The sequence below is a fragment of the Psammomys obesus genome, unplaced genomic scaffold (assembly GCF_907164565.1).
Source record: "Psammomys obesus unplaced genomic scaffold, mPsaObe1.curated_primary_1811, whole genome shotgun sequence".
Lineage (NCBI taxonomy): Eukaryota > Metazoa > Chordata > Mammalia > Rodentia > Muridae > Psammomys > Psammomys obesus.
This window is the reverse complement of record NW_026594143.1, coordinates 1520524-1545751: the sequence shown is the minus strand read 5'-3', so window position 1 is coordinate 1545751 and position 25228 is coordinate 1520524. Positions and strand designations below refer to the sequence as shown.

Below are 25228 nucleotides of genomic sequence, written 5' to 3'. Positions count from 1 at the left end.
AAAGAAAGAAAGAAAGAAAGAAAGAAAGAAAGAAAGAAAGAAAGAAAAACTGGTGGTGGTGGCACATACTTTTAATCTTTAATCTCAGGAGGCAGAAGCAAGTGGATCTCTGTAAATTCAAGGCCAGCCTAGTCTACAGAGTTCCCGGGTAGCCAGGGCAACACAGAGAAACCCTATTGTTTTGTTTTGTTTTGTTTTGTTTTGTTTTGTTTTGTTTTGTTTTGTTTTGTTTAAAAAAAAACAAAGAAAAAAAAACAAACTGCTGGGCATGGTGACACACCCCTTTAATCCTAGCACTCAGGGAAGCAGAGGCAGATCTCTGTTTGAGGATAGCCAAGGTTACGAAGAGCAACCTGGTCTCAAACAAACAAACAAAAAGAATAAAAGAAAAAAGAAACAAACAAAAGAAAGAAGGCTGTGAAAGCCATGAGGAACAAGACAGTAAATAGCACTCTTCCATGGCCTCTGCTTAAGTTCCTGCCTCCAGGATCCTGCCTTGAGTTCCTGCTCTGACTTTCTTCAATGATAGACTGTGTGACTGGGACATGTAAGCTGAAATAAGCCCTCTTTCTCCTCTCCGTTGCTTTTGGTAATGGTGTTTTTATCACAGCAATAGAAATCTAAGACAGTAGATGTAGAAATTAGTTCAGTAATGGATTAGATGTTCAGGGTTTTATTAAATGCACTGGGTTTTATCTCCAGTAGTGGCAAAAAAGAAAAAGATTAACAACAGCAGCAAAAATCTATCCTAGCATATCCTGATAGAAATTAGGCTGGGCACATGCCTGTACCTCAGCCCTTGGGGAGGCAGATCTCTCTGAGTTCAAGGTCGGCCTGGTCTACAAAGCAAGTCCAAGACAGCCAAGGCTACACAGAGAAACCCTGTCTCAAAAAAACCAATGAAAAAAGAGAATCGTTTTACAGTTTCCAAATAAAAGTTCCCAATAAACAAAAGAAACAACTTTGAATAGTTAACAGCAAGGCTACTATGCATAGAATATCTTTAATCCAAAGTACTTTTCATCAGAAGTGTCTCGGGTTTTTGTTTTTCTCGTTTACATATATCAGCAAGGAGATATCATGGGGGAGAGCTGAGACTGTACAAGATACAACACTTGTACAAAGCCCTGGGTTCTTTACTAACACCACAAAAAAAAAAAAAAAAAACAGCATGGTGATGCACATCTATAATATCTGCGCTGGGAAGTGGAGGCAAGAGAACTAGAAATTCAAAGTAACTCTTTAGCTATGTACTGAGTTCAAGGCCAGTCTAGGCTATCAGACACTGTCTCTAAAAAACTGAAATTTCTTGGAGACACATACACCTTAAACACAGAATCTAAAGGCAATTTTCAATTATTCTGTGCCTGTAACAATTTTTTTTGCAGTGTAGAATTTTTTTACTTGTGACATCATCTGGGCACACAAAAGTTTCCAGGTTAAAGCATTAGATTAGGATGTTCAATAAGTCCTGAGGAAAGGAACTGACTATGTTTTCAGCCAAATTCCTCTCTCCAACCACTCTTATGTAAAAATATTTCTTTTCTGGCAAACTATTGCTAAAAATAAAAATTAGGGGTTATGGTAGAAACTAATTCAACATCTTCAAGGTCCAAGGGATGGTTAGGTAGGAAGAAGAAAAACGGGAAAAGATAGGATAAACAAAAATCAAATCAGAATAAAGGCTGCAAAGTAAACATAACAAAGTAGGGTTAAACAGGAAACTGATCAAAACTTATGAACAGTACTAAGAAAATTGATGATTAGGCTAGGAACTGTAAGTTAAAACCTAAGAGGAGCTGGAAAGATGGCTCAGTGGTTAAGAGCACTATTTGCTCTTCCTAAGGACCCGAGATCAATTCCCAGTACCCACATAGCAGTTCACAACTGTCTGTAACTCCAGGCCTGACACTCTCAAACCAATGCACATAAAATAAATTTAATAATAATAATAATAATAAAAAGAACAAGTGCAAAACAAACAAACAAACAAAAAAAAAAAAACCTAAGAAGAAAAACCTAAGGAACTAGCTCAGAACTAAGACATCAATTTTAAGATAGGGGCACTGGAAAAAAAACCAAATACACGAAATGTGCTACAGGTCTCATTCTGAATGGGTAAGATCAAAAGAGCTATTATTTAACTTTGGTAACACGATAAAGTTTAATTACACTATCAGTTTAGGAAAAAGTGGGGAGTAAATGTATAATGAGATGGTAGAAATTTGACCAGAATACTAGTTGCTGTAAGGAATGTGAATGTGTCAAATTTCCCTGGGGTGAGAAAGGATAATATAGTTTCATAATGTAGCCCAGGCTACTCTTAAATTTGCAGCAATCTCCCATTTCCCAAGTGCTGGGAACATGGGTATGAGCCATTTTCCCTGCTTGAAAACAACAAAATAGATCTCAAGTCTTCTTTACTTCCAAAAGTACTTAGTTGCAACAAAAAGAATGTGATGGCTAGAATGAATCAGGTCTCAGTATTTTTACTCAAGAACTTCCATCTCCCTAACTTCCTTGGCAATGGAGCCCTAGGACTGGTTATAGACATACAATGAAAGAAAAAACATCACTCAAAGGTAAACATCTATAGCCAGATGTGGTGGCGCATGCCTTTGATCCCAGCACTCAGAAGGCAGAGGCAAACAGATCCCTGTGAGTTCAAGGCCAGCCTGGTCTACAAAGCAAGTCCAGGACAGCCAAGGCTACACAGAGAAACCCTGTCTCAAAAAAGAAAAAAAAAAGTAAGCATCTATTTCAAAGAGAAGAAAGAAGAGTGCCAGGACAAAAGGGAAACAGGGATACAGTCAGTCACTACTCTACACTCAGGATCCTCTGGCCATTGGCTTTATTACAGTTTCTAAGGAAAAAATACATAGCACTATGTAGCTGGAAGATCAGAGCTCTTATTCTGCCTCAACACCTACCTAGCTATATGATTTTGAAGAACTGTTTTTGTTTTAGAGAGGTGAGTTGTCCAGACTGGTCTGAAACTCTGGCTCAAACAACCCTCTTGCCTCAGTGTTCCAGCTTGAAATATACACCATCACATACAAACATGACTAAAGAAAATGTTTTCTTTAATTCCTGAGGCCCAATGCCTGCATCTACTAACATGTAGGCCTATACTCAATTCTCATGTCAGTATCCAATACAGAGTCCTCCTTAATTTATCTCTCATCTTCCATACTTTCTCCCCCAAAAATGTCCCTGTATACCCACAGCTACACTGACTTCATCTGCCCTCCCTCTACTTCTCTGACATCTAACTTACCTTCATGTCCTCTGGATCACCATATATAGGTGATCAGGAGCAACTGGCCAACCTCCCACCCTTAGCTCTCTCAACAACAAAGCTTAACTTGTAAAGATTTCTCAAAAGATGGATGTTTTTTTTTTTTTCTGGCGCATTAATATTAAAGCCAGAAGAGAGAGGAAGTGTCCTCCAGACTCACCGTTGTCATATTGGAACTATATCCACCCCCCTCACACACACAAACATTTCTTAGAAAAGAAAAAAAAAAGACATAAAAAAAACCAATAAAATTCTGGCTGCTCTTCTGGGATCCCTATTACTCTGTTGTCTGTCACTGAAGAGTCACTTTTCCTCATTGACTGAAGTGCATGGCTCACAGTTTTAGTTTCCAACCAAGTTCAGTCACCATCGTGGAGGTCGCCTGGTGGTCGTTCCAATAACCTGGGTTTGTCACTTCCTTGATATCTTCACCTCTACAGATCTCCACGCCATCTCAGCCACCCAACCATCCACTTATGACAATACTGAAGGGGGCACCCCCGAAATGTCCTGGATTTCTGAAAGGGGTTTCAGACACCACTCTCCCATCTTTAAGTTCATGTGTCCAGTCTCCTAGACACTCAAACCTTTTACTCATTATTTATTTACCCAGCCATCTCTTTTTCCTCTGTTGCCTCACCAGGATACCTTTACTATTATTAATCTTCTGGCTAGCAAGCAGGTTGCTTCCAGATTACAAACCTCTGCCACTTACACTTGCAGTTATTTGCTTTTGGGTTTGGGGCTTTTTTGAGTTTATTGAGAACCGGGGCTCACTTTTAATCCCAGACTCCAACTCATAGCAGTTCTGCTGATTCAGCATCTCAAGTGCTAGGATTACAGTTAATAACTTTCACATCCAGCTAATACTTTGCTTTTTTAAGTCTTGTATGTGAATGTAGATGTGACTCATGTGCTATACATGTGTATATGCATGTGTGGGACGCAAGTACATATGGAGGCACATGTGCATGTGTGTGGAGGCCCAAAGTTTACATCAGTGCCTTCTTCAATTGCTCTCTACTTTATTGGAACAGGGTCTCTCAATTGAACCCTGAACTTACTGACTTAGGTAGCAATACCTAGCCAGTTTATCCCCAGAGACTGCTATCTCTGCCTCTGTAGTACACAGTAACAAGAGGTTACCATGCCTGCCCAGCTTTTATGTGGGTACTTGGAATCTGAACTCTAGTCCTCATGCTTACATGAAAGGCATTTTATCTACTAAGTTGGGTCCCCAACGTAGGTCTTTATTTTCTTTTTTGAGCAGTGTCTCAATATGCAACTCAGGTTGGCCTAAAACTTGCAGTAATCTTGCTTCTATCTCCAGCATTCTGGGATTAGAGGTGTGACTCAACATGCCTGGTCACTGTAAACTTTTTAAATTATACAACACTATCCCTTTTAAATAGCCATCCAAAACTGATCAACTAAAATTATATGGTGATAAAGCTCACTTATAGATCACCTGCCTAGTACATACAAGGTCCTGAGTTTTGCTACCCAGCATCACAGAAAATGTACCTAAACACTCTGGAAGGCTTCCCCAGCAGGGTGTGTTGGCTCATGCCTCTATCTCAGCCTTGGGAGGCAGACATAGGAGAACTGCTACAAGTTCGAGCCTCCTTATATAGTGAGTTGGAGCTGCCTCAGCTACAGAGTGAAATACTACTTACAATAAGAATAAAAAAATTCATAAGAAAGGGACAAGCCCTGAAAGCTGAAAGAACAGCCATTCATCCACACAGTCTGTTTCAGTTAAGAAAAATCTAACATTCAGGAATTGGGCAATGTGGTGGAAGCATCCTTAAAGGAGCTAAATCCAAGGAGCAAGAGTCTGAACGTTGGCAGAGTGTTTTGAAACAAGGCCTTGTTATATGACCTAAGATGTCTGCAGTTCCCTAGTGTGGTTAGGACTGGCCTTGAACTTGGAAAAATTCTCCTACTTCTGTCTCTAGAGTGCTAGAACATTATGTATGCATCACCATGCCCAGTGAGACTGAAAATTATATATATTTGCACTTCTTGAAACAAGGTTACTACTCTGTGTAGTCCTGGAACTACATGTACTCAATAGGTACACCAGGCTGGCCTTAAAAATCAGAGTTTCACCTGTCTTTGCCTCCCGAATGCTAGAATTAAAGGCATGTGCCATTCTGCCTGGATGAAATTTTTTTATTCAATACTTAAACACAGTTGGTTCTACATATCTATGGGTGATGCATCCAGACTCAATTAACTGTGAAACAGTAACTGCATCTAGGGGCCAGCAAGATGGCTAAGCGGGTAAAGCAACTTGCCACCAAGCCTGATGATTTGAATTCGATCCCTGGAGCCCATATGGTAGAAGGAAGGAAGAAATTCCTCAAAGTTGTCCTCTGGCCTTCACATGTGTACCATGGCATGCACATATGCAAACAGACATACGGAAATTGATGTAATAAAAAAAAACTATCTGCTCTGGATATTATTTGTTATCATTCCCTAAACAAGTCTAACAACCATTTACATAAAATTTACACTGTATTAGATTATTACAAGTAACCCAGAAATCTTTTGAAATACAGGGGGGAAATGTCTATAGGCTAGACCCAAATACTATGTTGTTTTACAGAAGGAACTTGAACGCTGACTTATTTTATATCTGCCAGAGATCTTGAAAATAGTCTCCTGTGGAAATACAGAAATGACTATACTTACAGAAAGTGCTTACAAAGTGCCAGGTACCATTCTAAACAATTCATCTTCTTTTATATATAATTTATTTATTTTTATTTTATGTGCATTGGTGTTTGGCCTGCATGGGTGTCTGTGTGAAGGTGTCAAATCCTCTGAAACTGGAGCTGCAGACAGTTGTGACCTGCCATGTGGGTGCTGAGAATTGAACCCAGGTCCTCTGCAAGAATAGCCAGTGTTCTCTTAACCACTGAGCCAACTCTCCAACACCCATTTCATCTATATAAATTCATTAATTCTTCATAATTTCAGATACTCAAAATACTTGGATAAGAGGATGGCTTGTGCCCTGAATTTGAAGGCCAATCTGAGAAATACTGCAAGACACAATGTCAAGAAACTCTCCTGGGACAAGCAAAATTGCTCAGTGGTAAAACAAGGCTTATTGTCAAGCCTGACAGATAACCAGAGTTCAATCCCCTTGGCCTACGTGGTAGAGGAAGAGAGCAGACTCCCACAAGTTGTCTCTGATCTCCACACGTGCCATGCCACACAGTGCACACATACGTACACATGTACATGTACACACACACACACACACACACACACACACACACATCGATAAATAGGTTCCAATCCTATATTGAGCATGGTTTCATAAGCCTGTAACCCCAGAACTAAGGAGAAGGAAACAGGAGAATCAGAAGATCAAAGTCATCATTATGACTTCAAGGCCAGCTTGGACTATATGAGATACTGACTAAGAATCCTCTTGACAGCTGTGGTGCCTAACACCTCTAAGGCAGCAATCAGAGATGAAGTCAGGCAGAAAGATGACAAGTTCAAAGCTAGCATAGGCTACCTGGAAAGACCTTCTGTCAAAGCAAACAAAAACAAAAAAAAATTCTCAAAACAATACAAATACATAGACATAATTAATGACTTCTATGTTGTAAATAAGAAAAACGGAGTTAAGTGACTTAGCCAAGGCTATAGAGCTAATTAAAAAAAAAAAGAGGTTGGGGGGATCCAAGATGGCAGCGCCAAGAAGACTCTGTAGCAGGGCAGCAGTGACTGCACAGCGATCAACATCCCGAACTCTGGGCCCTAAAACACCAGCAATTGTGTTTCCCAGGTAAGAGAAAAAACTACGGTGTAGGAAGGAATGTCGTCCCTTCTATGGTCACCCAGCTAAAACCTGAAAGAGTTCCAGGGTCTTGGCAGGTGCTAGGTTGCCAGCCCAGAGCCCAAGAAATTCTTGCTCTGATCATCATCCCAGGCTGAACTGGAAAAGGGCCCGCAGTTCTGTCTGAGACAGTTTGAGTTGGGCGCACAGGCGGGGTCTCTGGGCTGGTGTCTGAGTGCCTGCTAGAGCCTGTGACCTTTTCCAGGGATTGTCTGAGTGACCTGAGATCTGTGCCAATTTCTTCCTTCACCATGGGGTTCTCTCTTGCCTGGAAAACCCAGTCTCTGGTGTTGTGTGGCCCACAGTTCAGTCTGGGAATGCGATCAGAGCACACAGACATGTGGCTCTGCTTATGAAGGATAATAGAGGAAACCAATAAAATGTGTAAAGAAATAGAGGAAGATAAAGTCAAACAGATTATAGCCATCCGTAAAGAAATACAGGAAAAGTCAAACAGATTATGGCCATCGTAAAGAAATACAGGAAGAAGCAGCTAAACAGTTTGTGGCCTTCAGAGAGGAAATAATTAAATTACTGAAATAAATAAAAGAAACAGGAATGTTCAAATAAACAGCTGAAGGAATTGAAGGAAAATACAGTCAGACAGATGAAGGAAATCAACAAATGGTTCAGGATCTGAAGATAGAATTGGAAAAATTAAAGAAAACACAAATGGATGCAATCATGGAGAAGAAGAACTAAGGGAAGAAAACAGGAACTACAGAGTTAAGCATAACCAACAGACTACAAGACATGGAAGAAAGAATCTCAAGTGAGGAAGATACAATGGAGGAAATCAATGTATCTGTCAAAGAAAACATTAAATATAAAAAATTTCTAATACAAACCATCCAAGAAATCAAAGACAACATGAAAAGACAAAAACCTAAGAATAATAGGAATAAAGGAAAAAGAAGATTCCCATCTCCAAGGCCCAGAAAATATTTTCAACAAAATCATTGAAGAAAATTTCCCCAAGTTAAAGGAGAGGCCTATAAGAATACATGAGGCCTACAGAACACCTAATAAATTAGACCAGAAAAGAAAATCCTCCTCCCACCACATAATAATCAAAACAGTAAGTATACAGAACAAGGAAAAAATACTAAAAGCTGCAAGGGAAAAAGGCCAAGTAACATATAATGCAAACCCATAAGAATCACACCTGACTCCTCAACAGAGTCTATGAAAGCCAGAAGGGTGTGGATGGATATCATGCAGACCCTAAAAGAAAACAGATGTCAGCCCGGGATACTACACCCAGCAAAACTCTTAATCATCATAGATGAGGAAAACAAGATATTCAATGACAAAAACAAATTTAAACAATACCTACCCACAAATCCAGCCTAAAAGAAGATACTAAACGGAAAAATACAACCCAAGAAAGCTAACTATATTCAGGAAAACACAGTAAATAAATAACCTCACTACAGCAAAACCAAAAGTAGCCAAGCACACGAACACACTACCACAGCCAACTAAAAGAATCTAACAGCCACTGGTCATTATCTCTCTTAAAATCAGTGGACTCAACCCTCCAATAAAAAGACACAGACTAACAGAATGGATGCGTAAACAAGACCCAACAATCTGTCATGTACAAGAAACACACCTAAGTCATAAAGATAGACATTACCTGAGAGTAAAGGGCTGGAAGACGGCTTTCAAAGCAAACCAACCCAAGAAGCAAGCAGGAGTAGCCATTCTAATATCAAATAAAATAGACTTTCAAACAAAATTAATCAAAAGAGATAGGAAAGGTCACTTCATACTCATCAAAGGAAAATTACACTTAGAAGACGTCATCACAATTCTGAACATCTATGCCCCAAATACAAGGGCACCCACATTTGTAAAAGAAACATTTGATAAAACTTAAACCACATATAGATCCCCACACAGTATTAGTGGGAGACCTCAACACCTCACTCTCAACAAAGAACAGGTCAACAAAACAGAAATAAAACAAAGAAACAATGACTCTGACAGATGTCATGAATCAAATGGACCTAACAGACATCTACAGAACCTTCCACCCAAACACAAAACAATTTACCTTCTTCTCAGCACCTCATGGAACCTTCTCCAAAATAGACCATATAATTGGGCACACAGATTATATGGTCAACAGATTCAAGATTAAAATAATCCCTTATATCCTATCTGGCCATCATGGACTGAAGCTGGACCTCAACAACAACAGAAATAACAAAAAGAATAAACACACATGGAAACTGAACAAATTGCTACTCAATGACAGCTGGGTCAGGAAATAAAGAAAGAAATTAAAGACTTCCTAGAATTCAATGAAAATGAAGGCACAACATACCCAAACGTATGGGACACGATGAAAGCAGTGCTAAGAGGAAAAGTTCACTGCACTAAGTCCCTTCAAGAAAAAATTTGAAACATCTCATACAAGCAACTTAACAGAGCTCCTGAAAGCCCTAGAAAAAAGAAAGAAGCAGACACACCAAAGAGGGGTAGACAGCTGGAAATAATCAAACTCATCAATAAAATAGGAACAAATAAAACAGTTCAAAGAATCAATGAAACCAAGAGCTGGTTCTTTGAAAAAATCAACAAGATAAACAAGCCTTTAGTCAAACTAACTAAAAGGCACAGAGAAACTATCCAAATCAACAAAATCAGAAATGAAAAGTGGACATAACAACAGACACTGAGGAAATCTATTCAATTATTAGGTCTTACTTCAAAAGCCTATATGCCACAAAATTTGAAAATCTAAATAAAATGGACAATTTTCTTGATCGATTCCACTTACCAAAACTGAATTAAGACCAGGTAAACAAACTAAATAGTCCTATATCCCCCAAGGAAATAGAAGCAGTCATCAAAAGTCTCCCATCCAAAAAAAGCCAGGGCCAGACAGTTTCAACGCAGAATTCTACCAGACATTCAAAGAGGAGCTAAAACCAATACTCTTCAAACTATTCCACAAAATAGAAACAGAAGGAACATTACCAAACTCATTCTATGAAGCCAGTCACCTTGATACTTAAACCTCACAAAGACCCAACAAAGAAAGAGAATTTCAAGTCAGTCTCCTTTATGAACACTGGTCAAAAAATATTCAACAAAATACTACCAAACCGATTTCAAGAACAGATCAAAGATATCATCCACTATGACCAAGTAGGCTTCATTCCATATATTCAGGGGTGGTTCAGTATACATAAATGCATCAATGTAATCTAACATACAAAAAAAAGAAAAAAAAAAACATGATCATCTCCTTAGATGTGCTGAAACAGCATTTAATAAAATCCAACACTTGTTCATGTTTAAAGTCCTTGAGAGATCAGGGATACAAGACACTTAAACTAAACATAGTAATGGCATTATACAGCAAGCCTATAGCCAACATCAAACTAAACAGAGAGAAACTTAAATTAATCCCATCGAAATCAGCAATCAGGGACAAGGCAAGGCTGCCCACTCTCTCCATATCTCTTCAACATAGTTCTTAAAGTCCTTGCTAGAACAGTAAGATAATTAAGGAGATGAAAGGATTCAAATCGGAAAGGAAGAAGTCAAAGTATCACTATTTGTAGATGTTATGAGTGACCCCAAAAATTCTACCAGGGAACTCTTATAGTTGACAAACACCTTTAGCAAAGTGGCTGGATACAAAATTAACTCAAAATAAAATCAGTAGCCCTCCTGTATACAAAACACAAATGGGCTGAGAAAGAAATTTTGGAAACAACACCCTTCACGATTGCCACAAAATAACTTGGGGTAACTCTAACCAAGCAAGTCAAAGACTTGTATGAAAAAAAACTTCAAGTCTCTGAAGTAAGAAATAGAAGATATCAGAAGATGGAAAGAACTCCCATGCTCAGGGCTTGGCAGGATTAACATAGAAAAAGTGGCCATCTTACCAAAAGCAATCTACAGATTCAATGCAATTCCCATCAAGTTTCCAAGTAAATTCTTTACAGACCTTGAAAGAAAAATTCTCAACTTCATAACAAGAAACCCAGAATAGCTAAAACAACCCTATACAATACACATCTTCTGGAGGTATCTCCATCCCTGATCTCAAGCTGTACTATAGAACAACAGTAATAAAAACTGCATGGTACTGGCACAGAAACAGATTGGTGGATCAATGGAATTGAATAGAAGACCCAGAAATGAACCCAAATACCTATGGACACCTGATTTTTGACAAAGATGCCAACACAATCCAATGGAAAAAAAAGATAGCATCTTCAACAAATGGTACTGGTCTAACCGGATTTCTACATGTAGTAAAATGCAAATAGATCCATACTTATCACCCTACAAAAAACTAAAGTCCAAGTGAATCAAAGACCTCAACCTAAAACCAGACACACTAAACCTGTTAGAAGAAAAAGTGGGGAAGAGCCTTGAACTCACTGGCATAGGAGACAACTTCCTGAGCAGAACACCAACAGCACGGGCTCTAAGAGCAACAATCAATAAATGGGACCTCATGACACTGAAAAGCTTCTGTAAAGCAAAGGACACTGTCATCAGAACAAAACGACTGCCTACTGATTGGGAAAGAATCTTCACCAACGCTATCTCTGACAGAGGGCTAATATCCAGAATATATGAAGAAGTTAAGAAGTTAAACAGAAACAAACCAAGTAACCCAATTAAAAAATAAGGTACAGAGCTAAACAGAGGATTCTCAATAGAAGAATATAGAATGGCAGAAAAACACTTACAGAAATGCTTAATGTCCTTAGTCATCAGGGAAATGCAAATCAAAACAACCCTGAGATTTCACCATATACCCATCAGAAAGGCTAAGATAAAAAATAAAACTCAAGTGACCACACATGCTGGAGAGGATGTGGACAAAGGGGAACACTCCTCCACTGCTGGTGGGAATGTAAACTTGTACAACCACTTTGGAAATCAATCTGGCACTTTCTCAGACAATTAGGAATAATGCTTCCTAAAGATCCAAGCTATACCACTCCTTGGCATATATCCAAAAGATGCTCAAGTATACAACAAGGACATTTGCTCAACCATGTTTGTAGCAGCTTTATTTGTAATAGCCAGAAACTGGAAACAACCCAGTTTGTCCCCGAGTTGAGGAATGAATACAGAAATTGTGGTACATTTACACAATGGAATACTACTTAACAATTAAAAACAAGGAAATCATGAAATTTGCAGGCAAATGGTATGAACTAGAAAAGATCATTCTGAGTGAGGTATCCCAGAAGCAGAATGACACACATGGTATATACTCACTTATAAGTGGATATTAGACATATAATATAGGATAATCATACTAAAACCTGTACACCTAAAGAAGCTAAGCAAGAAGGAGGACCCTGGGTAAGATGCTCAATCCTCACTCAGAAAAGCAAATGGAATAGACGAAGAGGGAGAAAACAGGGAACAGAACAGGAGCCTACCACAGAGGGCCTCTGAAAGACTCTACCCAGCAGGGTATCAAAGCAGATGCTGAGGCTCATAGCCAAACTTTGGGCAGAGTGCAGGGACTCTTATGAAAGAAGGGGGAGATAGAAGACCTGAAGGAGACAGGAGCTCCACAAGGAGAGCAACAGAATCAAAATATCTGGGCACAGGGGTCTTTTCTGAGACTGATACTCCAACCAAAGACCATTCATGGATATAACCTAGAACTCCTGCACAGATGTAGACTATGCCAGCCCATTGTCCAAGTGGGCTCCCTAGTAGGGGGAACAGGGACTTGTATCTGACATGAACTCATTGGCTGGCTCTTTGACCACATCCCATTGAGGGGGCGCAACCTTGCCAGGCCACAGGAAGAACAATGCAGCTAGTCCTGATGAGAACTGATAGGCTAGGGTCAGATGGAAGGGGAAGAGGACCTCCCTTATCAGTGGACTTGGAGAGGGGCATGGGAGATGAGGGAGGGTGGGATTGAGAGGGAATGAGGGAGGGGGCTACAGCTGGGATACAAAAAGTGAATAAACTGTAATTAATACATAAAAAATAAAAATAAATAAATTGTAATAAATTTAAAAATAATTTTAAAAAAATGAAAAAAGGAGGTGAGATGAAATCAAAAAAGGAGGTGAGGTGGCTCTAGCATAGAACTGGTAAAACTTATGATATCAACAGAAAGGTATAAGTAGGGCCTATTAAAGCAGCATGACATGATATTTATTGCTGTTTACTTCAGATTCAGTCACTTAACCTTGCTGACTCTCCATTTTCTCATCTATAAAATGAGAACAAGGAGAAAGGACTACCTTTCGAGAAATCAGAATTCCAAAGACATCATCCATGTAAGACCCAAACCGAAAGCTCAGAAACACACTGAGTAATTTTTAAGCTGTGAGCTGAGCACAGCAACACAGTCCTAAAATCCCAATACTTGAGAGGCTGAAGCAAGATGATAAGGGAGCTTGGGGCTACAATGGACTGTTTAAAGAACTCAAAGCTAATCTCAAAAACAAAAACAAAATTCAACCACATGTACAGAACATACCTGTAATTCCAGCACTTGGGAGGTGGAGGCAGAGGCAGGCAGATCTTGTGAGTTTGAAGACCAGTCTGGTCTACACATTGAGATCCAGGACAGCCGGGACTACATAGTGTAATCCTGCCTGGGAGGGGAAGGTGAGGTTCAAGTACAGCCTCAGCTACACAGCAAGTTCAAGGCCAACCTCAAAATAAATAAGGAAATGAACAGAGTTTATTATAAAATACTATAAATACTGAATGTATAAGATTGGGAGCAGTATGGTAGAGGAAACTCACTGTGTCTAAGCTTCATCATGATGATCCGACTAGCTTGAAAAGAGAGATGTTCAAATCTGCCCACTTTCTTCCTGTTGGAATAGAAGCAGGAATTTGAAGAGAGACCCGGGAACCACAATTCTCTTTCAAGCCCCCTAAAGATAAAATAAAATGTAATAGAGCATGATCAGGAAGCCCTAACATTTGGGAAATTAGGAGAATGGGCTATACTGAACCTAGGGCTGATATGACTAGGCAGATGCAAGGAAATGGATATAGTCAAAGAGAGAAGATCAGATCCTCTCTTCCTCGATGGAGTCCATGCCTCCAATATACTGACAGGATACCTGTGGTGTCATATCCCAGGTAAAAGACTAGAGCTAAACACCTCCACACTAGGAAGGAACAGGTGACGTCTTTCTTCTTGGAATGGAGTGGTTTGCTTTTTTCAAAGGGGACTTCTACATGTCATCTACCCTTAGAGAGATGGAAAGGAACAAATCCCAAAAATCTATCTACCTTGGAGAAACAGGTTCTCAGAATTCTTACTTATGTCTGCATAGACTGAAGTCAATGCCAAATCTGGAGGGGAAAGGAGCATCTCACTTGTACATGTGGCTAGGGTCTGCATCCTGGCAATAGGAGAAAGGATATGTCATTTGTCCCTCTGTTCTTGGGTCACTGACTGAAAAGAAAAAGCAGCACAGTAACTATATGTCTATGTGTGCATCTCTGCTACATGGGAGAGCACTGGTCCAGATACTTCTTAATTGCTGGGGAAGGTGGAACCTAGGTCGTTTTACTCATCTGTCAGTGAGTGGAAAGAGTGTTATGCTTATTTCCAGGATGAGGTAGCATGAAGGAAAGAGTACAGCTTTGAATGAGTAGGGTCCACACACCTTTGCCTGATGGAAGCTATTCTGAATCCTTCCACAGGTGGTGGACTGAGACGGTGTGTATAAATTCCATGGGTGTTGGAGTCAGCAGCACATTAGTATTAAAGAGAATAGGGCCCCTGACTCTCCATATGGGCAAGGAATGGGAAGTCATAAGGCCATGCAATTATAAACTCAGTAAATTTGCTCCTACCTTAGGAAGTGTGTATCTATCCTTTTACCCTGGGTGAGAAGAAATCTGCCCAACAGTGGTGGTGTAAAACTTTAATCCCAGTACTCAGGAGGCAAAGGCTGAGGATCTTTATGAGTTTGAGGCCAGCCTAATCTACATCCTGGGCTACACAAAGAAACCCTGTCTTGTAAAACAAAACAAAACAAAACAAAACAAACAAGAACAAAACCATTAAGGGGCTGGAGAGATGGCTCAGTGTTTAACAGCACTAGCTGCTCTTCTAGACATCCTGAGTTCAATTTTCAGTAACCACATAGTGGCTTAAAACCATCTATAATGGAATCTGTTGTTCTCTTCTGTCATGCAGGCATACATGCAAATAAATTGATCACTCATATATATTTTTTAATCTTTCAGAGCTAGAGGGGGGTGACCTGCATCTCCACTGCTCACATGTCTCTCTCTTGGTCAATGTGGTGATTATAAATCATTGTGAGAGTGGAGTCTGTGTCTACCTCAAAAGGGAAGAGAATAAAGCTGAGTATCTCTACCTTGAGGTTGCCTTGAGAGGCATAACTTTCTCTCAGTGGTCTAAGGTCTGTCTGTTCCCACGTACGGTAAGCCACTTTGGGATGGGCCTTCAGGATGTCAGTAAACCAGTTCTTTATGGGGCATGTATGGGGTCTAATTTACCACAATGAAAAGTCTTTAGTGACGAAGGTGGGGGGGGGGGGCATCTGTGTGGTTGCCCTAAGCATGTGTCTCTAACCATTTTGAAGGCTGATATTCAGGCTGAAGGTGTGGACTGGCTACTCTGCAGAAGAGCAGGTCTCTTCCTCTACATGTTACATATTTCTGAACTCCACTATAGCAGTATGGGATGGACAAGGAGAAACCTCGATGAAGATCTGTACCTTACTAAGCCAGGAAAAGTCTCCACTGCACAGCCTTGTATTAAAAAATCATTTTCTTATAGGGCAGGTATGATAGCACCTCTCACCATTTGATGGGTTGACACCTGTCTCTACTGGGCAGTGCAAATAAAAACTTAATATGGAAGGGGACGGCTGTCTACAGGAGAGTAATGGCAGCAATGCGAAATGACGTCTAAATATCGTGAAAGGTGAAAAGGCATTGGACACTTCGTCTCATAGGGTATGGTCTGTGTCTCTCTACAGCCGCTCTCTGAGGCCGCCAGAATGCAGTTCAGCGCATCTCCACATGTGGAGCTCTTCTAGGCCCTTCTACCCCACAAGCGAGCTAGCTAGTCACCTCTCTATTCCAGGATGGCGAGCACCTCTGGTTTCACTTTTTAAAAAACGACTCTCACTGCACTGCTGGCCAGATGAGCGTTCACCACGAAAAAAAGAGGAAAGTTGCCTCTTACCTACACTTCCAGCACGGACGTCCGCGAGTTCCGGGAAGCACAATGTCACTGCTCGAAGAGCATGCAGCTAGGCTCCGCCCGGACTTCCGGATCCCAACCCAGCTAGTTTGCTCCCCCTACTTTGCGTACTGCGCGAGGGCGTGGTTTTGGGATAATTGCTGCGCTGAACAGTCCCGCCCCTGCTCCCACGCTGGCCCCGCCTCCCGGCTGCAGCGGATAAAAAAGTAGCGAAGAGGGCCCGGAAGCTTGGTGATGGTGATGGCGGTGTGTTTGTGTGCGTGTATTCGTGTGGTCACAAAAGCTATTTATAAAACGAGCTTTTTTTTGCGGCCTCCTAACTAGGGTTAAAGATACATCTCTGATCTCAGTCACCAAAATAGTCACTGATGGGGTTAGACGAGGGTAGGGGTAATGGTTTGTCCAGGAAGATGGCGATGGCAACAGATGGTACGAGAAAATGGCCGCCGGGATCACGTGTCGGTCTTGACGAGTATTTCCCACCTGAAGTGAGTTAATTAGCTGTTTTCAGCAGCTTTCCGCAGGAACGGAAACAATTGGGATTGTCATCTAGCAGATCACCCTCTCTTCTCCCTCATGAATGATTTCTGTGTCTGCAGAAAATAAACATTTCTAAAGCGAGGGTAGGCAAGGTGGTCTTAAAAAGCATTTCAGTAGGCTGCTGACTTAACTGGGAAGTGAGCTAGCCCTCCAAAGTATTTAAATCCTTCCTGATCATTTAATTCCAGTCCTATCTCCCTCCTCAAGCTTAAACCTTACGGATGGCATTGGGCTAGGTAAGGCAACACAACACTCAGGAGGGGTGTGTCTTCACTTTCAGCCCGTCCTTGCCTAAATAACCCCTTTTGCTCTCCTTCCCTTATAGGTTCATTGCTATCATTCACCGTAGACACGAGATTCCTCTTGACCCCCAAAGTAGCCACAATAGTTACAGGTTCTATTTCCCTAAAGCCTAATTCCTGTCACTTCTATGAAGTCTCTAAAACAGTTGTGTTTATGACTCTCAGTTGATTAAAAACCACAGCATTCCTTGCCTATACCTGTCTGGGGCTTATCACAATACTACGCTGTAGTAATTTTTCATTAGAGTTTTTATGTATTTTATGTGTGTGAGTGTTTTGTTTTATGTATGTATGTATGTGCACCACATACATGCCTGGTGCCTGAGATCAGAAGAAGGCATTGGCTCCTCTGTAGCTGCAGTTGCAGATCACAATCGAACCCAGATCATCAGCAAGAGCAACAAGCACTCCTAACCACCTGAGTCATCTCTCCAGCCCCTATCCTATCTGTAGTTCTTAATGTGACATCATCACCAGAAGAGAAGGAACTCCTCAGAGCTTTGAACTCTCAAGGAGACCCAGTACAACACTGTCTTCAAGCAAATTTAAGTGAAATAAGACCTTCACCACAAATCAATGAGGATTAAACAGTTAGTAGGTAGTACTGGAGAAATTGGATCAGGATAAAGAGAAAAATAAATGCCAGGTATGGTAGTGCATGCCTGTAATCCCTGGGAGTACAAAGCCTGAGGCAAGAGAATCAGGAAGTCAAGGTCAGTTTGCTTTGCACAGCCAGAGTGTCTTAAAAAGGGAATTATGGTTTTGAGACAGAATATCTTGTAGCTCAAGAGGGCCTCAGAATTTCTACAAAGCAAGGATGACCTTGAACTCCTGATTCTTGTCCATGCACCTCTGTAATAATATCATAAACATGACCACCACACCCAATTTAAATTCACACCCTCCTGTGGAACCACCCGAAAGCCTCTTGAATATTAGGCAAGCACTCTACCATCTGAACTACATCCCCAATTCAGTATCTTAAATGGTTGTCTCTGGGAGGAACATGAAAGGGCAGAGTACAGATGAAAGTGAATTTATGATACAATGAAACCGGTAAAGTAAGACAAGCTCATCAGGTATGTGAAAAACACAGAAATATAGGAGGATAAATTTTGCACATTTTTTTCCATTTAGTCGTTCTCAAAATGTGGTACTTGGACTACCAAAGGACATGATACATCATTCAAGAACTTGTTGGAAATGCAAATGATGTGAGTCAAACCCAATTTTCTTAACGAAAACCCTGGTTGTGGGAGAGCCATACTTAGTATTTTAATAAGCTAGCCTGATGACAACCTGGTCAAAATTAGAAAGCCATTTGTCCATACTAGTTGGTGGGGGGGTGTAGGGTTGTTTGGTTGGTTAGTTTGGGGTTTTGTCAACCAGCTAGAGTAATCTGAGAAGAGGGAACCACCATTGAGGAAATACCTCCACAAGATTGGCCTGTAGTTGAGTGGAGTGGGGGCCCCAGATATTTCTTAATTAGTTATTAGTATGGGAGAGCCACGTCCATTCGTTATGGGTGGTGACATCCCTGGACGGTGGGGGGGACAGGTTAAGAAAGCAGGCCGAGCAAGCCATGGTGAACACACCAGTAAGCAGCACTCCTCTATGGCCTGTGCTTCAAGCTCCTGCTTCCAGTTTCCTGCTCTCCTGGAGTTCCTGCCCTGACTTCCTTGGATGATGGACTGTTACCTGAAAGAAGCTGAAATAAACACTTTCCCCCACAAGTTGCTTTTGATCATGGTGTTTTATCACAACAACAGAAATCCTAACTAAGCCACTGCTGATCTAAATTTAACTTAATATTTTGTATAACTTTGCCGTTAAAAATTATAAACAAAAAAATGAATTATTTCTTTCTGGGCCCACAAACCAATGAAAATGTATAGCAAACACCCACAGATTTACTATTCAGCTTAGAGGATAAGATACAGTTTCCCATGGATACAGAGGTATCTCTAGAGGTAATTAACACCCTCTCTTTGTTCTCTCCTGGGTTTTGTTTCAATTTTTTAAAAATGGTCTCACTGTGTTCTGAGTAGGGAAATTACTGTTTCTGTAATGAAACACCATGACCAAAAGTAAGTTAGGGGAGGAAAGGATTTGTTTGGCTTACACTTCCTCTTAGTCCATCACTGAAGGAAGTCAGGATAGGAATTCAAGCAGGGCTGGAACCTGGAGACAGGTGATGAAGCAGAGGCCATGGAGGGATGCTTACTGGCTTGCTCATCTTGGCTTGCTTATCTTGGCTTGCTCAGCCTACTGTCTTATAGAACCCAGGACTACCAGCCTAGGTGATAGCACCACCCACATGTGCTTGCCCCCGCCCCCAATCAATCACTAATTAAGAAAATTACCTAGGCTTGCCTACAGCCCAATCTTATGGAGGCTTTTTCTTTTTCTTTTCTTTTTTCTTTTTTTTTTAGACAAGTTTTAGTAGTCCTGACTGCTCTGGAACTCTCTCTCTGTATACCAGGCTGGCCTAGAACTCAAGAGATTCACCTGCCTCTGCCTCCCCAGCATTTTTCTTTTCTTGTTTTTTGATTTTTGGGTTTGTTTGTTTGTTTGTTTGTTTGTTGAACTCACTCTGTAGACCAGGCTAGCCTCCAACTCAGAGATCTGCCTGCCTCTGCCTCCCAAATTCTGGGATTAAAGGTGTGTGCCACCACCATGCAGCTGAAACATTTTGCTTTTTGTTTGTATGTTGATTTTGTTTTGTTTTGTTTTGTTTTCTAGACATGATTTCTCTGTGCATTTTTGGCTGTCCTGGACTCAAGCTGGCCTTGAATTCATAGTGATCCACCTGCCTCTGCCTCCCTGAGTGCTAGGATTAAAGGCCTTTACCACCATACCCAGCTCTGAGACATTTTTTTTAAGTTAAGGTTTCCTTCTCTCAGATAAATGACTTCAACTTGAGTCAAGCTGACCTAAAAATAACACAAAATCTGGGCCCAGGAGTCTTTTCTGAGACTGATACTCCAACCAAGGACCATTCATGGAAATAACCTAGAACCCCTGCACAGATGTAGCCCATGGCAGTTCAGTGTTTAAGTGAGTACCCTAGTAATGGGAACAGGGACAGTCTCTGACATGAACTCAAGGCTGGCTCTTTGAGCACCTCCCCCTGGGGGAAGGGGGAAGGCTTAGCAGGCTATAGAGGAAGACAATGCAGACATTCCTGATGACACCTGATAGACTAGGATCAGAAAGAAGGAGAGGAAGACCTCCCTTATCAGTGGACTGGGGAAGGGGCATGGGAGAAGACGGAGGGTGGGCAGAATTGGGAGGGACTAGGGATCAGACAACAGCTGGGACACAAAGTGAATAAATTGTAATAAACAATTTTAAAAAAACTAGCCAACACACATTGTGTTGCCCAGTATAGCCTCTTGCTTTGATTTTCCCCACCCCAACCTTTTGAGTGCTAGGATTGCAGGCAGATGATCCATGCCTGGCTAGTGGTTCGCTTTTAAAGATTTTGTTTAGTTATCAAGCCAACATATATTTATAATGTATGTGATGTATTGTTTTATAGATTTTAAACTATCCATTGAGGCAGGAAGATTGCCATGAGTTTAAGGCTAACTATCTAGTGATTTCAAAACTGGTCTGTGCTACAATGAGACCTTGTCTCAAAAAAAGTTCTTATAAGTTTTGTATCCTCTTACAACTTGTACTATTTAGTTGTATTATTTTATCTTAATGTTTTTAATTTAAATAGATTTATATCACATGTTCTTTTCCTCCCTCCAGCCTCTCTCAGCCACCTTTCCTTAAAGCTGTGTTATTTCCCCACAGTTTTAACTGGAGTACCTGTTTTTCTTTGAGTATCGTTACATACATATATGTGTATGTGTATGTGTATGTGTAAATACAGTCAGCTGAGTGCATTTTTATTGTTTGTGTATATATGTTTTCAGGAATGATCACTTTGCACTGAACGACCAAAGAGGGGGCTCACCCCCAGGAGAGGCTAATTCTTCTCCCAGCAGTCATAGTTGCCTGTAGTTCTTTGTCTAGGAATGGAACACTGAGAAATTCCCCCTTTCCATGTTAGTCTGTCCGTTGATATTCCTGTTGTTCTGGTTTTGTTCATGCAGCCATTTCTAAGAGATACAGTTTTACATCAGACTTCCTGGTATTCTGGCTCTTACATTCTTTCTGCTCCCATTTCTACCATGTTCCCTGAGCCATAGATGCAGGAGCTGTGGTATACACCTATCCATTGGTGCTGGACTCCCCAGGATTTGTTGATCTCTGCATTTTATCTGGTTGTGGTTTTCTGTGATAGTCTATATTTGCTGTAAAGAGAAGCTTATTTGATGATGAGTAGTAGCTACAATTATCTGTGGGTTTAGATTAATATTTAGAATGTAGTAAGGTTTTGGTTTATTCTGCTGGTTTAGCAAGTTGTAGATTCTTTTATATGGTCCATGACCTCACTAGCCTGGGAAGCTGGGTGTGTTTCCAGTACAAAGCATGATTTTCCTCTTGTTGATGTATCCTTAAGTTCAGTTAGACAGCTGTTGGTTACCACCAACACGTGAATGCCACTTATTATGCATGTCTTACCATGCTGGTAAATATGGTGCATACATGCAAGGTAATGTTAGTCAGCTATAAAGAAAAATGAAATCATGAATTTTTGAGGTAAATGGATGGATACAAAAAAGATTATATTGTGTGAAGTAGCATAGACTCAGACAAATGCAATATATTTTCTCTCATCTGTGGTTTCTAGCTCAAAAGCCTCAGATGCATACAACATGTAGTAATCACAGAAACCAAGAAAGTATAAAAGACCCATGGGTAGGGGTAGAGCGGGGCTTGAGAGGGGACTAGCAGGAAGCAAGTGATATAAAGTGGGAAAAGGAATAAAGGGAAGGACTGCAACTGGGGAGGAAACAGGGAAGTCAATACAGGAGGAGAGGAAGGACAAGGGGCAACATGAAGGTTATTTGATAAGGCATCTAGGAATCATTATTTTATACTTACCTAAAATTATATTATATATATATTATAGTATGTATTATGTCTTAAAGGAAGTTAAACCACTTGAGCTGATAGTGTTCCCTGCTCATACCATAGCCCAACTAAACACCAGTAGCAGGCATGAGAAACCTTTTTCCAAATGATCAGTCATGGTAGTCCAAGTGACTCTGAAAACAATATAGATTTTTTTTTGTTTGGTTTTTCCAGACAGCCTTTCTCTGTGTAGCCTTAGATGACCAGGCTGGCCTCAAACTCACAAAGATCTGCCTGCCTCTGCCTCACTGAGTGCTGGGATTACAGGTGCCACCACACCTAACACTATGGATTAGATTGTTGATGTAGCTCTTGGTTGCCTCTCAGAGCATGAAGTAAACCCCTATTACTAAAGATACTGTACACTTAAGGAAAACTCATATGATTTGAGCTGGATGTGACCTGAAAGCCTCTTTCCTGTAGTCTATTTTCATGCTTCCAGAAAATAACTATACAAGCTACCAAGGGAGGAAAGCAACTAAACAGCTCTACTCTATTCAGCTGCATTTCCTTTGAGTCACTAAAATTACCAGTGTTTTTTTTTTTAATTTATTTTATGTATATAGTTGTTTTACCTTCATGTATGCCTATGCACCATGTGCATGTCTGGTGCCCAGAGAGACCAGAAAAGAATTTCAGATCCCCTGGAGAGGGAGTTACTTACAGTTGTGAGCCGTCTTTTACTTTTTCTTTTTCTTTTTCTTTTTTTTTTTTTTTTGTTGTTTTTGTTTGTTTGTTTGTTTTGAGACAGGGTTTCTCTGTGTAGCTTTGGCTGTTCTGGACAAATTTTGTAGACCAGGCTGGCTTCGAACTCACAGAGATCTGCCTGCCTCTGCCTCTCAGTGTGCTGGGATTACAGCCATGCACCACTGTGCCTAGTTAGTTGTGAGCCAACTTGTGAGTGCTAGGAATCGAACCCCAAGCCTCTGAAAAAGCTATCAGTATTCTGAACTGGTGAGTTATTTTCGGCCCCCTTGTGCTTTTTTTTTTTTTTTCTTTTTTAGTACTAGGGTTGAATTTAAAGCTTAGTGAGTAGTTACTAGCATTCTACCATTATGCCAACCTTACCCCCACTCCTGCAATCTGGGCTACAGAATGAGTTCAAGACTCTGCCTCAAAGTTTCAAAAATCAAAAAGCAAGCTGATGATAGAGCTCAGTGAGAGAGCACTTGTCAAGCATGTGCAAGGTCTAGATTTCAATCCTTACTACTACAGAAAACCCCAGTAATTTATTAATGGGGTTAAATATGGTCTAGGTCTGGGGCTATAGCTCAGTGGCAGAATATTTCCCTAGTATGCACAAGGCCTTGAATTCTATTCCCAATGATTCCTAAAAAAGTGAATGCAGATTCATGCATATATCTATTTCTTGAATACATATTCTGTATACAAATATGTGCGTGTCACATTCTCAAATTACTCAATTATCCTCACAGTGCTTTTAAAGCTACTTCTAGTTTCTGATCCCAGTATCTCATCAATGTGCATGAATTACATTTAATCTGTTTTAATGTATAATTGTACATTTTGTGGTGGTTTGTATGTTTTCCTTTTAATTCCTGTACCTGTTCTGTATTTTTGTGTGTTTCAAGTAATATTGTTTTTTTGATAAAAGACCTCAGGTACCTATGGCTAGTCTTAAGCTAACTGTGTAATGGAGGATGACCTTGAACTCCTGATTCTTCTGCCCCCACGTCCTAACTACTGGAATTACAGATGTGTGTCACCCTGCCTAGTTATTGTTTGTATATATTGGTAGTTTTGAAGACTCTAGGCTACTTGACTTATAGAACGTCCCAAATTTTAAATTTATCTTATTGTTCTGTGTGATTATATTAAGATTAGGTATTTTTAGCAAGATAGTACATAAAGGTAGAAGGAGTAGTAATGACTCCACAAAATTGTTCTCTGACTGTACACATTGCCACACATTCCTGAAACTTTCATACATACACAATAATAAACAAACAAACAAAAAAAAAAGAAAGAAAAAGGAAGAAAGAAAATCTAGAGACAGAGGGAGGGAGCACAACCTGTTTTTTTTTCTAAAACTAAACAGCTAACCCTAAATTCATATGGATAACAAGAAAGTACAGACAGGAAAATCCTGAAAAGACTGATAGGTGATTCCTGCCACAAAATTACTTTGTACAAATCTGAAATAAGGGCAGGGGCTTGGCTCAGCAATTAAGAAGAGCAGGCTTCCATTCCCAGCACCCGCATGTGATGTCTCAACAACTGCCTATAACTCTAAACCCTGGGGACCCAATGTCTCTGGCCTCTGCAGGTCCTGACACTTATATACACACACTCCCAAACACAGACCCAGACACATAACTAAAAATAAACCTTAAAAATAAAAGGAAAAGCCAGGCATTAAGGATTGAGGAGACAGAGGCAGGCAGTTCTCTGAAGCCTGGTCTACAAAGTAAGTTTCAGGACTGCCAAGGCTACCCAGAAAAACCCTGTCTCAAAAAAGCAAAACAAAAAAATAATAAAAGTAAAAGTAAGCTGGAATGAATATTTATGTATCTTGGGTCAGTGGGAAGTTTCTGTGATTTGAACTGGGCTCTGTTCATTTCAGCTGGGCTAACTCATGTAACTGCGCTCCACTGTGTTTGCTGGAGGTTGGGTACTCTAGAACACATCAGCTGGATGACTACACTTATTCCTACAGCCCCATAGTGGGCTAGCCTGAATGTATTCTCACAGCTTTGGCTGATGTCCAAAAGAGGAAGGAAAAATCCAAAAGGTTTTGAAATTCCTGTTTATATTATGTTTGCTACTACTGCATCATTGGTAGAGCAAATCACATGGTTACACTCAGGCAGTGTGGGAGCGTATTACTAAGCATTGTGAATACATAGATACATGAAAAACGGGGGTCATTCATGAAAGCAGAAGAGGGTGTCTTAGTTACTTTTCAATTGCTCTGACAAAACACCACAACCAAGTCAACGTATGTAAGAAAGCATTTA

General features: G+C 40.5%; 1 protein-coding gene and 1 long non-coding RNA gene across 2 annotated transcripts in view; one reads left to right on the top strand and one right to left on the bottom strand.

Annotated features, from left to right (window-relative positions):
- Gnl3l (G protein nucleolar 3 like) overlaps nt 1-16446 on the bottom strand; it is a 41673-nt gene extending 25227 nt beyond the window's left edge. Inside the window, exons 1-2 of the mRNA XM_055617939.1 lie at nt 16360-16446; nt 13926-13996 (exon numbers count right to left, since the gene is read on the bottom strand). Coding sequence (XP_055473914.1) covers nt 13926-13944 — 19 coding nt within the window. The 5' untranslated portion in view covers nt 13945-13996; nt 16360-16446. The remainder of the gene's footprint in view (nt 1-13925; nt 13997-16359) is intronic.
- Nucleotides 16447-16603: 157 nt separating this feature from the next.
- LOC129684687 (uncharacterized) lies at nt 16604-18932 on the top strand. Its single transcript, XR_008721381.1, has 3 exons — nt 16604-16865; nt 18357-18433; nt 18851-18932. It is a non-coding gene; the product is annotated as an uncharacterized LOC129684687 (long non-coding RNA).
- Nucleotides 18933-25228: the final 6296 nt, after the last annotated feature.